Source organism: Fundulus heteroclitus, chromosome 8 (genome assembly GCF_011125445.2).
Source record: "Fundulus heteroclitus isolate FHET01 chromosome 8, MU-UCD_Fhet_4.1, whole genome shotgun sequence".
Taxonomy (NCBI): domain Eukaryota; kingdom Metazoa; phylum Chordata; class Actinopteri; order Cyprinodontiformes; family Fundulidae; genus Fundulus; species Fundulus heteroclitus.
The window spans coordinates 16,207,213-16,224,219 of NC_046368.1; the positions used below are offsets into that span (position 1 = coordinate 16,207,213).

A 17,007-nucleotide genomic window follows, 5' to 3' on the forward strand; every position below is an offset into this window, starting at 1 on the left:
TTTCCGCTGGCCCCGATCAGATAACTTAAAACTGCCCTCCAACACGACTCAGCTTAAGTGTTGCCAAAGAGAGCTAGCTTAACCGACTGGAGCCCATAATTGGACGCCGTCTGGTTAAGCTTCTATAGTGGCGCTTTGGTCGGGCTTAAGGAGACGCGACCCTCTGTGGTTTTTAGAGGTCTCAGTCTTTCATAGAGCCGCTGCAGGTATGCTGACCAACGCTGCAGGCCTGCACGGCTTCAGGACAGGATTGAATTCTTCCTGGGCTGATCCCAAGGAGCAAAACAAGAGCTTAAACAGGCAGAACGTATACAGTTCCTTACCAAAAAGGCTCACATCCCTTGAGCTTTTCCCACATTTCTTCGAGTTACAACCACCGACTTCGGTGTGTTTTATCCCGACCGTATAAGACAGACTGACATAGTTGTGTATGATTGTGAAGTGGAAGGAAATGGAGGCCAGGCAAGGAAGCATCTGTTGTCTGGCCTTAGTAATTTACTTCAAAGGTTTGTCCATAAGAAGTCCTGTTAGCAGTTTACCAATCGCCACACAGGGGGCACAGCAGACGTGGACAAAGAAACATTAACTTAAGTTTTTGTCAAAAGTTTGTGCACATCACCCCTAACAAACCACCTTTCTTTGAAAATGTCGGCGGCATCATAATGCTGTGGGACGGCCTTTTTATCAGCGTGGCCACGGGAGGCGGTCGGTTGATGGAAGGATGAGCGAAGCCGAGCATTGCTAGAAGACAGCACTGCAAAAACAGAATTAAAAATCAGCAACATTTTCTCAAAATTAGTGCATTTTTCCTTGATTTGAGCAGGTACGTAAGATCATCTGCCAATGGAATGAGTATTTTTACCCCTAAAATAAGATAATTAGACATCCTGCACTTGAAATAAGGTGATGGAGATGAGTTATTTCTATTTTAAGTGCAAAAATCTTATTCCATTGGCAGATAATCTTGTTTACCTGCTTAAATAAAGTACAAATACACTCATTTCAAGAAAAAATTACTTATTTTTAGTTCTGTTTTTGCAGTGCAGTTCAGAGGCTGAAAAAGACTCGAGCCTCGGTGGACGACCACCTTCCAGCGGGTTGAGCCATAACAGAAAGGTTCATGGCTCAGTCAAAGTCCAGATCCAAATCAAACTGAGAATCTGTTCTCAGACTCTCTCTGTGCAAGTGTGGCTGAGCTTGAGGTAATCTGCAAAAAAAAAGTGCCTCTAGGAGCAGAAAAATGGTGGAGACATATCCCAAAAGCCTCGCAGCTGTCATTATGGTGAACGGTGGTTCTGCAAAAAACACTGACTCTGAATAAAAACGGCAGCAACACTTCAGATCTGTTTTTGTAAACAACTCAGAGAGCCACTTCCTGTGCTGCCCCGATAACCACTTTGCGTTTGTCTAGCACAAAACACCAGTAACATCCACGGAGGTTTCTCGTTGTAACAAGACAAAAATGTGCAAGTATTAATACTTTGCACGCACCGTAAAAGAAATGTACAAAAGAGTGCAACGAAGGCAGGTTTTTCTGTTTCAGTACATGCGTTTGGGACTTTTCTGCAAATGATTTCAACAAACAGCAGTTTTTGCGGAGATTTGCAGCCGTTTGACGCGACGCAGCATGTTTATCGGAAGATGAAGCCGTCTCTGAAAGCCTCAGAAGCCCTCATCAGAGCACAAGTCGAGGGTCTGACAGCGGCGTGACAGCCGGAAAATGTTGTCTGGGCACACAGGTCGCTGAATGTTTTGCAGCAGGGTGACAAGATTCTTGACAAACCGTTTTAGTCCCGTCCGCCTCTCTGACCCCGCGCAAATAAATATGACCCAAACACAAATAAGTATGACATGTCCCCGTTCGATCCCCTCCCATCATCCATTGTGCTCACACAAACTGCCACTCCAGAGGAGGCCAACCTATGCGCTCAATGGTAGTTATTCAACCACTTCGCCACCTTGTGCTCCACCTCTTCCTATTGCTCGCGAAAGAGGAAACAGCTTTGATCTTTTGTTCAACCAAGGGGAGAGAAAAGTGGGTTTCCCCATTTTCCAATTTCTACCTGCCAAGCTGTGCCGCGGTCGCAGTCCGCCGGCCAGTCAATTTGCCAATCACGGCGCATTGTACGGCGGGGGGAAAGAGGAGTCCGCCTGCGTCCTCGTGGGTGCATCTTTGCAAAGCCGGGACTGCACACAGGTCTTGCATTTCGGCACACGCAGGGACCGAACAAAGGAGCCTTGCGATTTTATTGTTAAGACCGCAGATCAACATCCCTGCGTAATCATGTGGGCAAATACGCACTCTGCTGCATTTATGCCTATCCAGCGGAGCATTTGCACCTCAGCGTACTGGTGGCATTTTCTTTTTTTTTTCTCTAGCGCACAGATGATTGGAAATAACTACGACATCTTGATTCACGGTGAACGAGAGGAAAACACATCTCCCGAGCAGTCAGCCCCGATTTTCATAAAAGCAGCAGAGTGGGACGTTTAAAGCACTCATGTAAAATAACTGCAAAGTGCATGAAAGCCCTGGATGTGGAAAAGAAGAATGACAAAAAAAAATACTAGGATTTAAAGAGTCCTCAGGTACAGATGGCTAAAAAGCTTTAAAATGAACGAATTCTTAATTGCAGTAAAATAAATGGACTTGGTGTTTTGTTTAATTCAACCTTTGATTTAAACGCATTAAGTCATTGAGGGGAAATCCTAACCTGGCCAGCCAGACTGATAATGTGTTGGCTCTACGTTCTGCACATTATCAATCTGGGACTGCTCCATTTGAGTCCGTTTGGGGAAAGGAGGGACATTCAGCAGAACCCTCTGAGCTGATTGGGCAAAGCGACACCTTGTCCCCGCCTACCAAATGTTGGTTTCAGCCAATCACGGTAACAAATTAAAACACAAGCATCACGCATCATGAGAAACCACAAGAAGGTAAGCTAGTCAAGTCACTTCTTTCTGTTCCTCTTTTAAAGGTGAAATCTTTTCTTAAAAAAAAAACAGATGCGATAACAGGCAGCTACTCCTGCCGTGTTTCTGTTGGTTCGCCTGTGGGCTCAGCAGCTCCGGTATGTCCCGCCTTAAACCACAATACCACGACGTGATTGGCCCGAACCGTTTTTGGTTCAGACACAAACGGTTAAAGCCGGAGCGTTACAAGCTCGAATCATCGTGTGTTTGTGAACGCATAAATACCGCAAGAGAATTCATCTTGCAGGCAAGGTTAGGGAAATCCCACATTCAGACATCATTTTTATAAAATCCTCATTTGCAAATTTATTGGTCTTCCTGTTGTATCTTTAGACTCTTTAGAAGGGAAACAGACCCACGGCATCACAGATCCTCCACTGAACGTAACAGCGGGCATGAGGTGTTTTAGCACAGATTCTTTGTTTGTTTTCTAGTATAAGGGAAAAAGAATGAATCAAAACAAGTCCATGGGTTACATTTATTTTATGGTAATTATTAAAAATCACTTAAAGCACTTAAATAAAATTCTGGATTTTTAAAAACCTTTCTGTGCAAAAAGCTACGGCACTGCACTCAAAGATTTATTAAGCAATTTCCATATTTAAATGAGAAACATATTTTTAAATAATTTTGCAACAGGAATGAAGAAAAGAAATTGCCTGTACACAAAATACTCCCCTTTAGAAATACAACCCTTTTAATGCTATTATTTTACATGTATTTAATTAATCTAGGTTGTTTGACCTCTACTTAATTTTTCCACAAACATTTCCAAATTGGCTCATGTTTGATTTAATAAATAATAGGATAGTAGGATCTGGATTTATGGGGTTCTGCTTAAAAAAACAAAACAGAATTTATGTTAAAATCCTACAAATAAAAAAAGAAGATGTGACAATGAGTGTGCTTTATTTTGACCGTGACTGTGTCATACTACGTAAAAGCTCTGAGACTGATGAAATGGAATAAAATCTGGATTTATGATGTCCTACCTCGTGACTTCATGCCGATGAAACGGTTCTCTACGATGTCGATGCGGCCCACCCCGTGCTTTCCTCTGAGAGACAGAAGAAGAAAAAAAAGGTGAACCTACCTGAGAAATCGACGGCATTTCTCAGAAATTATTTTGCGTTGCTGGTTGGTGAAAATGTCGATCAGGAGAACCTCCTTCACTTCTAACATGTCAGAACCAAATTCAAATGCATGCACAAGCTGGAAGACCTTTAATTCTTCATCAACGGGGACATGTTGCCAGATTTTAGACCATGATGTAAACATTCATGGCGTAAGAAACTATACAAATAACGCATTTTTATTTCTACTCATTCAAATCAGTGTTAGAAATTGTTGATGTCCAAAGGCATTCAAGGGCAATACGACCAATTAGGAGAGCAGCTGAGATTTAACTTGAACCCTCCACCTAAAAAAGGAACATAAATTATACAAGAGTATCTTTATGCGTATGTTTTTTTGCGCTTCACTTTTCTACCAAATATAGAGTTTAGACAAAAGCCAATGCCATTTTCCTGTCTTTTCAAAGTAATATTACTCAAAAAGTTCACCATCTCCTACATTGTAAATTTTCTTCTTCAATTGACAGTATCATTTTTAATCCACATGAATTAAAGATGTAAATGTTTCCAACCAAGAGGCATTCTTAATGCAGGGAGGAAACAGCTCCAACTCTACATCTAGAAAGTAATCATGAGCGACACGGTGCTTAAAACCTTTATTCTTGAGGAAATAAAAGGTACAAAAGGTTGTTTTTTATTTTTAGTTTCCACCTAAGGTGTTTAAAGTCAACTCCAAGTACATGGTTCTTAAAGCAAAAAAGAAAAAGGTTCCAACCAGATAAACGTGCTAAATCTCTGCTAATTCATAGCACCACATCAAAGTGGTAAAAATGTCCACCTCCATATTTCATGATCAATAATCAGAGTGAGCTGCCACAAGTTATAAAACCACAGAATAAATACCAGCAGTAAAAATCAAAGCTGAACAAATCCAGATTTTGAATAATTTTATTTTTGGAGGACAAGTAAGGTGGGGGCTTTATCTTTCAGCAAATTCTTAAAACCTGTTCTTGTTGTTAATTGTGAGATCAAAAAAGTGTTTACCCTATCTCGTTGAGGTATGAGAAGATATCCAGCGGCGTGTCTTTGGACTTCCCTTCCTTCACATGCACCACCCTGACAGGAACTCCTGCAGAAATAGGTTGCACCCACAAATAATTGACATTATAGGTGGACCATTTATAGCAAAAGCTAAAGCATGCACGGGTTTAGATTGTATTCTTAGGCTGATCAAAGAGTTCGGCGTATGTGTTCATCTGCAGTCTGTCCCACAATTAACGTTTATGTTTATAGAAAATTTGCTTGATACGCATTCTCTCATTCGTACTTTCACTCTAAAAAAAAAAGGTAACAAATGCTAAATTTACACCAAGATTTGATTACAATTACGACAAAATAAAGGAAATGCTGTTAGACATTGCATCAAACTGAAAGTTTTAGGGAATAACATTTAAGACGATATATTGATTTAATCTGATTGATTACCCTGAAGATTGCTTCTTGTCTCATTTAGAGAGATCAAAAGGTGGCGTCCAAAACTGAAAAAAAAAAACCTTTACAAATGCAACGACGAGAAAGGCTAATAAATTCAAAGGCTCTCCTCGTTTGAAAGCTGTGAAATTGTGGGCCGGCCTCTGCCTAATTCAATTACACAGCTTTGTTCCCCATCCTCTCTCTTCGCCGGCGCTGAGATCTTCTCTCTTTCTGCACATCATCCGCCGGTACGAGAACACGGAACCGTCTGCAGATCCGTCATCCGTCTCCCTTTTTACAACTTCTCGCACAAATTCTTCCACAAATAAAACCAAGCCGTGTGCTCCACTCACACACACACACACACACACATACTTCCGCTTCAGGCCCACTTAAGGCGAGTGCACATCAATCACTGTCGGTCCTGGACGGGCAGCGGGGGCCAAAGGTGGAGGTGGGGGAAACAAACAGACGCGTGAAAAGAGTCAAGTCCAAACAAAGCACAAATATATGATTTCTGAATCATATATTTAGAGTTATCTGTCCATTTTTCGTCCAGTTTTAGATGGAGAATAGATGAACAGCCACCTTTAGGCCTGCGGTTTCCAACCCCCCCGACAGGTGAGCGACTTACATCGCACCTGTGCTTTCTTCACGTTCGCTCAAATCACGCTTTGTCTCCTCCAGATATTTAAACATCAGATAAACAGCCCAAAAAAACGAGCTGAACGTGGGAGTTTGAGGGGGGGGGAGCTTTGCCCCTTCATCCCTCCGCTCCCATTTTCCTTGCACTGCTCAGGTTGGCCCTTCCACCGTTCCCTTCAGCGGCTTTATTTTCAGTTGTTTTGCGAGCCTTAACAGTGCGGACAATGGGAGCGCAGACACAGTTGTAGGAAAAATTACTGCTTTACATTTTTCCTCTCTGTCTCTTTTTCCTCCTCGCTACTTGGGCATGACAGGAGGGAGGCATGAATTTAATTTTTCTCCTTGGAAAAAAAAAAAAAAAAGAAGGGGAGAGTAACGGGGAACAGGGCCGTTTGACGGCGGGGGGAGCAAAAAAAAAAAGGTTCCTGTTGTTATATATTCTTTTTTAATCAGTGAGAAAACTTTGGTGAGAAAAGCAGGGATGAAAAGGTGGGAGGGGGGGGGTGGTTGGGTAGGGGTGGGGGGGAATGAAACGAAACATTCTTTTGCTGATCTTGTGCTCAGAGGGAGGAGTGGGCTTGGGCCTTTTGTCTGGACAACTAAAACAGCTTTTGTCATCGCGCGCTCAATAAAAGGGCCGGAGAATATGTGTGAAAACGGAGAGCAGGGCCGCGCAGGAACCCGCGAAACCAGCCGAGGCTTTACTGGCGCATCACCACTTTTACAAAAGCGCGGCTCACCTCCAGCTGAACGGACGCGCAGGCCCGCTCGTTGTTAACCTTTTCTGTTAAGGGAAGCTGGTAAAGGGAGAGCGTCTCCGGCCCACAGCTGACTGGACTGACTGACGTTTCCTCAGCTTCGGTGATTTGCGCCTTTTTTCCCAAACCCCAACGTTCTGGCAAACTTTTGAACTTCCATAAAATGTGGATTACAGCTCGTAAAGCTGTCCATCAGGCCTCATGGGATCTGAAAAAGCCGACTGATGTTCTTCAGCCACCCCTGGTGACCGGGGATGAAAGAACATCTGTGTCATCAGCTCCCCCGGGGGCCTGAATGTGTCTTGGCATTTTTGTCTTTGCACAAACATGTGACACTTTCTGGTGTTGGGCCCGGAGCCCCGCGGCAAACACCTCTAACGATCGTTTCTCCGGGCCCTCCGGGCTCGGAGTATAAGCTGGAGTTAATGCTTCCGGCTTGTGTGCCACCCCCCCCCCCCCCCCCACGGGCCAAACATGGCCGCTTTAGACCGGTGCGAGGGGTTAAGGATGAGTCTGGGTGGTCACAAGTGGAAACAGAGTGCAGGGGGTCAGCTTTAAAGTGACAGTTGTGGCCGTCACTGTTAACACCATGATGAAGTGTCTTCCCCCTCACAGCGTTCACACTTAGATGATTCAGATTAGACCAAGATTGCAAAAGGAGTGGTTTTCAAATGATGAGTTCAACAATTAAGGGTTAAAAAAAATAAAGATTTCTGAACCAACCTTGGTCTACACACTACAAAAAAGGGAACTAAAAGTAAGTCAAATTGATTTAAGCAGGTAAATCAGACTATTTGGCAATGGAGTGAGTATTTTTACCCCTAAATTAAAATAATTAGATATCTTGCACTTGAAATAAGATGATAGAGAGGAAATGCTCCTATTTTAAGTGCAAAAATTTTATTCCGTTGTCTTATTTACCTGCTTAAATCAAGGGAAAATACATTAATTTCAAGAAAATTTGACTTACATTTAGTTTCCTATTTGCAGTGCATGAAAAAGCCTTAATTGGCAACAACAACAACAGCCGTCGAGCATTTGCGATAACTGGCATTGATTTATTTTATTTTTTACATTTCTGTGGAGGAATTTAGCCCCACTCCTCTTTGCAGTTTTCTTTTTTTCACTATTTAGCCACACTGGAGGGTTTTTCAGGTCATCCAACAGCATCTCAATCACATTTAGATCCGGACGTTGCCTGGGAATTGAAGATGTGCTTTGGATTATTTCCCTGCTGGGTGACCCCAGGGGGCTGAAGCTTAAACTGACAGACTCATGACCGAACTTTCTCCTTCAGGGTTTTTCTGGGAGAGCAGAATTTGTTGTTCTATCACTGTCCAGTTGTCCAGTTCCCAAAGCAGTACCAGACCATCATACCCCCACCACCGTGTTTTGGCTGTAGACAAGATATCCTTTTTCAGAAATGCTGTGGCAGATTCACAACAAGAATTACCTCCGGATGGATCCTTAACGGACTCTTGGTGTAATTTTAATAGATCAGCCACTCCTGGGAAGCATCGCCACTGTTCAAAGCGTTCTCCATTGTGTATAATGCTTCTCTTTGTGGCCCCAAAGCCTTAGAAATGGCTCTGAAACCCTTTTCAGACTAAAAGATGTCAAAGACATTGTTGCTCTGCTCTTGAATTATTATTGAAAAGGACATGTGTCTGTTCCTGATATCTGTCAGACAGATTCTCATTTATTTTCATCTTCATCATCCCCGTTATTTAAAAACGTCATGTAGTGTTTACTCAATTTGTCTGATGATCCAAAATCTTTAGGTGTGTCAAAAGGTGTGTCAAAAAGCCAAAACAGAAGAAAACATTTTCACATTGCAACAACTCAAAACTAGACCATTTGGTTCATCTCGGTTTAGTGCTGCTCAAAGGCGTTTCACATCGAACACGAAGAATTCATCTCTTCAAAAAACAAAAAGTGGCTGTTTTTTTAAATGTGCTACTTATATTACATCCTAGGCGCTTAAATAAATGTGGCTGAATTCCTTTGTTCTTCTTTGACAGCGTTTTACCTCTTAGCTGAAAGGCTCTTCCGCTCCGTTCAGTTCCTCAGAGATTTTAGAAGCTCTTTGAATGAAAGATGAAACGTCTTCCAGGATCAAGAACTGAAGTTCAGTTTCATTAAAGCTCCGTTACGTTCTTTGATACTGATCTAAAAACAAGTTTATAAACGCATGCATTTCAAATCTGTGGTGAGTTTTGATATGGCTCGGCACCCAGGGCGTCATCACGTTTGGGGTAACGCACATGCATTCACGGAAAAGGGGCAGTTTTTCATTTTTCTTTTAAGTTGCCGACTGATTTGATTAAATCTATCAGCGTCAAAAAAAAGAGTTGCTTCACTCTCTGTTAAAAACTGTGTTTGATAATAAAGTGCCACATCGAACATGAAACAGATAATTCTGCACTGATCAGATTCTTTAAAACAGGGAGAAGTGTGATTTTCATTTGTGAACACACAAAAAGGCCATTATTAGACTCCATTTACTCTGCATTTTAATTCTGCCTCTCTTGTATACAAGGGGTTATCCTTTTGATTTCTCTCCTGCAATATATGGGTTGTAATTCTTAGTACTTGAAGATGTAGAATCACAATGATCTTCTTACATTTCTTACACTTTAACGTGTTATTTTTCTGTGTGAAAACAAACCCAACATTTCTTTCTGAATTATGATTGGGTAATTTTTTTTAGGAAGAATATTCATTTTAAATAGTGCTTATAGGTTATAATTTATGTTTTCAATCTTTGCTTCTCAAAAAAAGGGTAAAATTGACAGTAACGGTCAGCTTCTGTTTATTATTGCTGTGCCAGCAGTTTCAGTCTTTCTAAATTATTTGATTGGTTTCTACCTTCTGAACCCTCCAGATCACTCTGGTCTTTTGAGAAGGCTCATTTATTAGTATTAAAATAAAAACTAACTCACAGATCTGTACATCATATTTTAAGTCAATGTAATTTTTATACTACTTTCTATGAATATTATTGATCATTGTAGTTTAGTTTTTATAACCTTTCTGATTTAATCATAAATCAAAAGTTATTTATATGTTATTCTCATTTATTTTTGCACGGTTTTTATTCATTTTTAGTCTCATATTTCAGTCTTATTTTTTAATTACAAGTATGAATATGTCGCTTTTTTTCTACAGTTCATATGATCATTTTGATCTATTTGCTGATTAATTACGGTAATAATATTTCTATGTACTTTGTTCAGGATTTTCTGGTGTCTGCATGCCTGTCCCCTAGTTTTTACGCTTTCTATTGCATCTTATGTTACATTTGGAGCATTTTAAAAAGCACTCTGTGGATAAAATCTGATTGATCGATTAGTTCCAAACAAACAAACCGTTTCTGAACTCTATCTCCAGCACATCCGGGGCATTTGGAGAATCCTCTGGGTTTTTGGTCATCAGGTAGAGGTCAGCTGGAGCGTGACTCTGAGGAACAAACAAAACCACAACTTTTACGATCTTCTTCCAGACACTTCATTCCCTTCTGATGAACAGCAAGGAGCTGCTCATCAGGAGAACGGCACGGTGACTGAAGAGGGAGGAGGTAACAGACAGTAAGTAAAAGGAGCTGAGAGAACGATGCGTGAAAAAAAAAAAAAAAAAAAACACATCAAGAGCAGAGAGGGAAGACAAAAAAAAAAGTGCAATTTTTATCCTCTGTTTGGTTTCATTTTCTCCGGGAGGCCCTTCTCGGCAGGGGGAAGGAAGGGAAAAGTGAAACGAAGAGCGGGATAGCTGTCTTCGCTTCTTTTAGCCTTCCAGCTCTGATTTTCTGAGTGACATGTCTCCTCGGATTCATATTCAGAGGAAGATTTTTCCCTAAATGGGCTTCGCCCGACAACAAACATCTAAAAACCAAAATCCCACCAAAGGCGCTGCTGGCTGACAGACATTTGTGTGTGTTGTTGTTGTTTTTTTTTTTTTCTTCCCCTCCTCCCAGTTTGGCGCCTGAACGATTTCAGTGAGTCGTGGTTTGGACCTAAAGGAGACGGCGGTGTGACGATTCCACCCGGCTGATGTGCTCCTGCGACAATTACGCCGCATTAGGACAAGACGATGGTCAATGTCTCCTGAGCTGAGGCAAATTGCAGGGGGGTGGCTATGCAAAATAACTGCTGGGTGCATTTAAATGGAAAGCTTTACCAGACTCGAAATGATCATACAATAACTAATCGGCATCCGCTCGCCGCCTGTCAGCGAGGGGAAAACGAGCAGGCGCAATCACTTTCCTTCCTTTTAACTAAACACAAAAATTGAGTGAGAAGGCGAGCGTCTCCCTCTCCTTTATTTTCTGCTTCAGCGCCCTGAAAGATGCCAAATGAGAGTGAGCAGGAGAGGGACAAAATCACTACTCTAAAAAGCCTTTTGATGCTTACTCTTTAAAGGGGGTGGGAGGGTGGAATAAATACTTTTTTTTTTTTTTTTTTTTCCGGGGGGCTTTTGCAACCTTCAGATACAAAGAGCTGCTGCTTGAAATGATATGTTTGAGCAGAACAAGAAAAGAAAAGAAAAACTGTTGGTTTTGGCTTTATTTTCGGCTTTAATCAAAGATTTTCTCAGATTTTTATAGTGAATAAATCCAATAAAGCCTAAAAAAAGCCTTAAAAAACCCAGCTAAGACTACTTTCAAAGCGTAAAAACTCATCCAAGCTCCAACAGCAAGAGTTTCGACTTCCTCGAAGCAAAGCAAAGCAAAGAACATAAACCTGACAAGGGTTGTTTCCAGTGAGCGAGAGATCGATGCATTTCAATTCAAACCCCCCGCAGGTGGACCTGTCCCAAAGCCACGGCCCTGAAAGAGAGGCAAAGGTAAAGATGGAGAAGGCGGGGGGCCCCGGGGGGTATTGGTGGGAAATGGGGCGTAAAGCGCCCCATCATGTAGCGCCGAGCGGCTCCTTTGGCTGCCTTTGCCTCGGCGATATTGTTGTGCTAAACGCGCCCCCATACAGCAACAGACTGAAAAAGAGAAACGCTGACGCATGAAGCTAAAGCAAGTAAATTTTCTGTTTCTCAACTTATTAGTTGCCTCATTGGGTTTCAATCAAAGCCAAAAAGGCCCCGAAAGGAGGCAGAGGTAGCAGGAATGGAAAGCGGGGTGGGGGAGAGGAAACGGCGTGGCGGTGGGGGCATCTTCGGTGCACCGGATTGGAAGTGATGCATAAATCACCGTGTCTCAAGTCGGCCCGTCTTATCAGAATGCAAACACAGCGATCTGCACCGAGAACAGAACAATGTGCACGCTAATCTGCAGGAGAGGGACTTCTATTCTCTGAAACCGAGGATGTCTCTGATTGCTTTGACGAAGACATCGGTGGAAGCCGAGGTGGACGCGCAAAGCACTTCACAGGTCAAGCCCATCAGGCCCGGGGGGCAGCCAGGGCACATGGCAAGCTCTGACCTCTCTGCTCCAAAGCACACATTCACATGTAGACACATACACCTACAAGCTCACTTCCTACACCCACAGGCGCTCCTTTGGCCATCCATCTTTCTCCAGCGGGCCGCGCGACCAGCGCCAAACAAGTTTTCATTTCCTCCCAGCGGGATGAGGCTCTGCGTTTCGCTCCCTTGCCTCCGAGTCAACACGAGCGGGCGGCTCATCGCCTCCCGGATCAAAGAGCCAAGCGGGCTCGGGGAGGCTCGCCGGTGACAGAGGCTGTAATTAAGACTGAGGTTACGTATTAATGACCCGGGATGATTGTCAGGCATCCTGAGGATGGCCTCTGGGCGCTTATGTGTGGAGGGAGACGATGAGCGGAAGAAATTGGAGCGTTTGCCACCAAATGGCATCATGGTAAACAAAGGGAACCGCATAAGAAATTAATCAAAAGAACTGGCTCCCGAAGTTTGGATTTTTGTTGATATATGACACTGGTTTGACAAATCTGTAGTAAAATTTGTAAAATACAGTTGTTAAAATACCTAAAAACAAATTCACAGCTTCTTTAATTTGTAACCACAATATCCTTAGATGTATTTTATTGGGCTTTTATGTGACAACGCAAAGAATTGACCATTTGTGAAGTGGAAGGAAAGCAGATAAATAGTTTCAAAATGATTCACAAATAGAAATAAAATCCAACTATGCTCTGGTAACGCTAAATACAATTATTTGACACCAAAATGAAACTCTAGTTCAGGGGTCTGCAACCTGTGGCTCTGGAGCCACAGGATGTTGGGGGAGATAAAAGCTGCAGGACTCTAGGAGAGCACTTGGGGGATGGATCAACATAGTCAAATAGAAAGAAAATTCTCCACTTTTTAAGTGTACAGTGCATTTGTTTTCAGTCCTTATAGAATCAGATTTTGCTGCAATTACAGCTGCAAGTATTTTAGGTTATGTATCTTTACAACGTTGAACATCTAGAGACTAGAGCCCCTGCTTCTGGTGGTTGTCCTGCTGGTGGATGAACCACCGCCAGCCTGCACAGTCTATGCTCCTGCTAAGGAAGGCCATCCCCACAGCAGGAAGCTGCCACCACCAGGTGTTCAGGCTGACGTGGAGCATTTCAGTAAAATCTAGATTTTTCCCGTTTCTTCAACATGCTTGCCACTAAAACCTGCCCTGGCTTTTAGCAAACAGTAAACGGGACTTCTTATGGCTTTCCTTCAACTTCTGCATTCTTCAAGCCACTCTTAAAAGGCCTGACTTATGGAGAGTGGGACGATTCTTCTCCCACCTGTGGATCCCGGCAGCTCCTCCAGAGGTTCTGCCGACCTCTTGGCACATTCTCTGAGTCATGCTTTGACTCAGAAAAGCCTTTTATTTCCCCTGACCCCCCCGTAAATTAGCAGTTGTGCCATTTCTATCTCCATTATTAGAGGCTGGACTGAACAGAGCTCTGTAAAATGTTCAAATCTTTTTTCTCTCCCTCATCTTTAAACTTCCGCACAACGTTTTCCCTGACATTCCTGCTGTTTTCCTCGGTCTTTATGACGTTGATGGGCTCTGGAAGTTACAGAAGCATGTTTTATTGGATGGCAATAAACTAAAGGAGGCCACATTAGAAACGCTGCTTTTTAAATATCTAAATCAGGGGTGTCAAACATACGGCCCATGGGCCGGTTCCGGCCCGCCGAACAATTTAGTCCGGCCCGGTGGCTAAATGCATTATCATTAATCAACAAAATTATTCTTTTTTTTTTCCCAGTGTCCTGTCTGGCAATGTGGCAATAAGAATTGATGTCTTAATGCCAAAAAGAGCTCATCAGATTTGACTTTCACAAGTGGAGCAGTACTGCTTTTGCCATAGTGCTCCACTTGATTTATGAATGTGAATAGTTTTATTATGATTCATGCGGGGAATATCTCAAACGATATGGGCACTACAATGGGAAAGTAGGAGAGGAAAGGAAGAACAAGAAGAAAAAAGAAAAAGTGAAAGAAAGAGGAGATAAAAGGAAGAGAATGATAAAACAATTATTGAAAAAAACATGTAATTCGTTTAATTGAAAATATGCAGTTCCTATATTGTTTGTCGCTGTGTTTTAATCAGCAGATGGTAGCGCTGAGCTTCAGATGCGGAAAATTGATTTTAAATAATTTCTTAATTTTTATGTTTGTATTTTGTCATGCAGGACAGTGTTTTTAAGTTCCAAAAAATGTGAATAAATGCTTTTCATCATTGTACAATAACTGTGATCAGTTCTTATGCATGATGCACTTAAGTAAATGTTTAACTGAGTAAAAGTATTGTTGAAAGTGCACATACTTTTCTTAAAAATGCTGAAGTTATTCATAATATATTGTTTAAAAGTGAAATTCATTTAACATAAAAATCAACAACAAGTCCATGTTTATTTGTTCTATTTAATCTTGCAATGAGTTTATTCGTGTGGCCCTCTTGCGATCAGATTAAGCTGTATGCGGCCCCTAAACCAAAATGAGTTTGACACCCCTGATCTAAATCATCCAGAAAGCAACGTATCACTTCTTTCCATTCATTATCACGACAAAATGGACATTTTTAAAGGTTGTGAACACTTTTGCATCATCCTGTTCTCCAAGCCAACAACCACAGCCCCACGTGTTTTACCTAAATTAACAACAGGTACTGATTCACTGCCGTTTTCAGGTGCACAGCAAGGGTATTAAATGACGCAGTAACGGCCCGCCGAAGCTGCATTGCTTGCAGAGCTTAATGCTGCCAGATGCAAAATGAGTAAATAAAGGTCTTAAGGTCACCTTGGCAGAAAGGAGCGAGGTTTGGGGTTATCAGAGAGGATACAGTGTTAATCACAGAGTAACCTGAACTCCTCTGGCCCTTATCTGCAGGAAAACATACGAGCGACCATTTGGACATTTCCTAATGTGACAGCACTGAGCAAAGAGGGACCATTGTGCTACAGGTGGGGGGGAGGCAAGAGGGGACATTTGAATAGTGCGGGTCTGGCCTTAGCCTTTGGGGCTGTAATTGAAGGAGGGACAGAGGCCGATACACAGTGGAGATACTGAGAACAAGGCGGCCTCTTTTAGATCACTTCTCAGATGGATCACAATCTGACATGTTGGTTTAGGAATTCAGATTGGCTGCTGTTTAATTTGTCGTCTTTGGATACGTTTAAGTAAACCATATATTGTAGTTAAACACACAACATATTCCATTATACAGTTATGTACTGAAAAACGGGAAAATTTGAGTGGAAAAACTAAGTAAAACCAGTTTTTTTTATTAGCGTGTAGATCCAACTTTTCATCCAATAACGTGAATAAGTTCTACACTTGACTTTATCATCCTCTAGCATCCGAGTGGGGGGATTTTGGTCCACTCTAAACAATAATTCCTTCAGTTTATTGAGATTTGTGAGACATTTTTTTTTTTTCCAAACCGGTCTGTTATCGTCGTTCTGCAGCATATCAGTCAGGTTGAGGACTGGACTTTGACTGGGCCAAGATCTGCTAGTCTTCTTGGGATCACTGTCATGATTCATGACATTGTTTGGGTCAAATTTCAGCGTTCAGACATATTGTGTCAATTTGACTCAAAAACACTTTGGTCAGCTCAGCTCTGCAAGTTGCCAGGTTTTGCGTTGCAGGAAAACCAGACCCAAATCCTCACCCCTCCGCCATCGCGCTTGACAGCATGTTTTAGGTGTTTGTGCTGATATTCCGTGTTAGTTTGCACCGCATCCTGTGATTCGGTTTGTGAAGACGCGACATGCTGCCGTATTCTTTATTAGAGATCGACGGCTTTCTCCTTGCAACCCTTCCAAACACGGCACTGAAACTGGGATACATCTTCAACCTTTAGAGGCTGAGATGTTCTCAATGTAGACTGGTGGACTTTGTGAACAAATAGAAAAAGCCTTAATTGTCACTCAGTGGGGAACTTCTGGTGAATTCATGTGGTTTGGAGATTGGGTGTTATAACCATTCCCAGATTTATAGGCAGCAATTGCTTCTCAAAGGTGATTGCTTGTGTGTTAAAACACGACTGTGGTCTCCAGACGGGCAGACTGCCAACTGGTGGAATTTGTTATATTTGTTTTTACATTTGAGGTTAGATTTTAATAATCTTATATTTTAAAGAAAATCTGCTTACTTTGGTTATTTACAGTTGAAAGCAGATATCTTAAAACACTGTATGAAAAGACACGTGGCCTTTTCTTCTTACTCTCTAGCACTAATTAGATTTTTCCTGTTTCAGGTATGTTAAGATTTGCCAAAATTATTTCTAGAGAGAAACTGTTTTTCTAACCTCCTTCAAATTCAGATATTTTCCATTTGTCTTCTGGCCTTCTAACCGAGTCAAGTTTATAGGCCATCTTGGTCACACATCTTTTCAGATTGTCCCACAGAATTTCTATAAGACCCATATTTAGGATTATTGTATATTTAAAATACCCATTTACACCCAAGCTTTAACTTCCTGGCTGATGTCTTGAGATTATTGTGTTTTTTTCCTCATGGCATCTACAAACTGTTGTGATGGGCACTGATCCGTCCCATGGGGGAACACCTGCCCAACATGATGCAGCGACCCCTGTACTTAACAAGTGGGATGTTGCTTGCAAGCTCTTCCTCCATATGCGAGAATGGTCATTATGGCCAA

General features: G+C 42.1%; 1 protein-coding gene across 1 annotated transcript in view; it reads right to left on the reverse strand.

The window, feature by feature from the left end:
* ass1 (argininosuccinate synthase 1) overlaps positions 1 to 17,007 on the reverse strand; it is a 38,958-nt gene that overhangs the window by 10,499 nt on the left and 11,452 nt on the right. The window contains exons 9-11 of the mRNA XM_012874549.3: positions 10,291 to 10,381; positions 5,091 to 5,175; positions 3,966 to 4,030 (exon numbers count right to left, since the gene is read on the reverse strand). Of these exons, the coding sequence (XP_012730003.2) occupies positions 3,966 to 4,030; positions 5,091 to 5,175; positions 10,291 to 10,381 (241 nt within the window). The remainder of the gene's footprint in view (positions 1 to 3,965; positions 4,031 to 5,090; positions 5,176 to 10,290; positions 10,382 to 17,007) is intronic.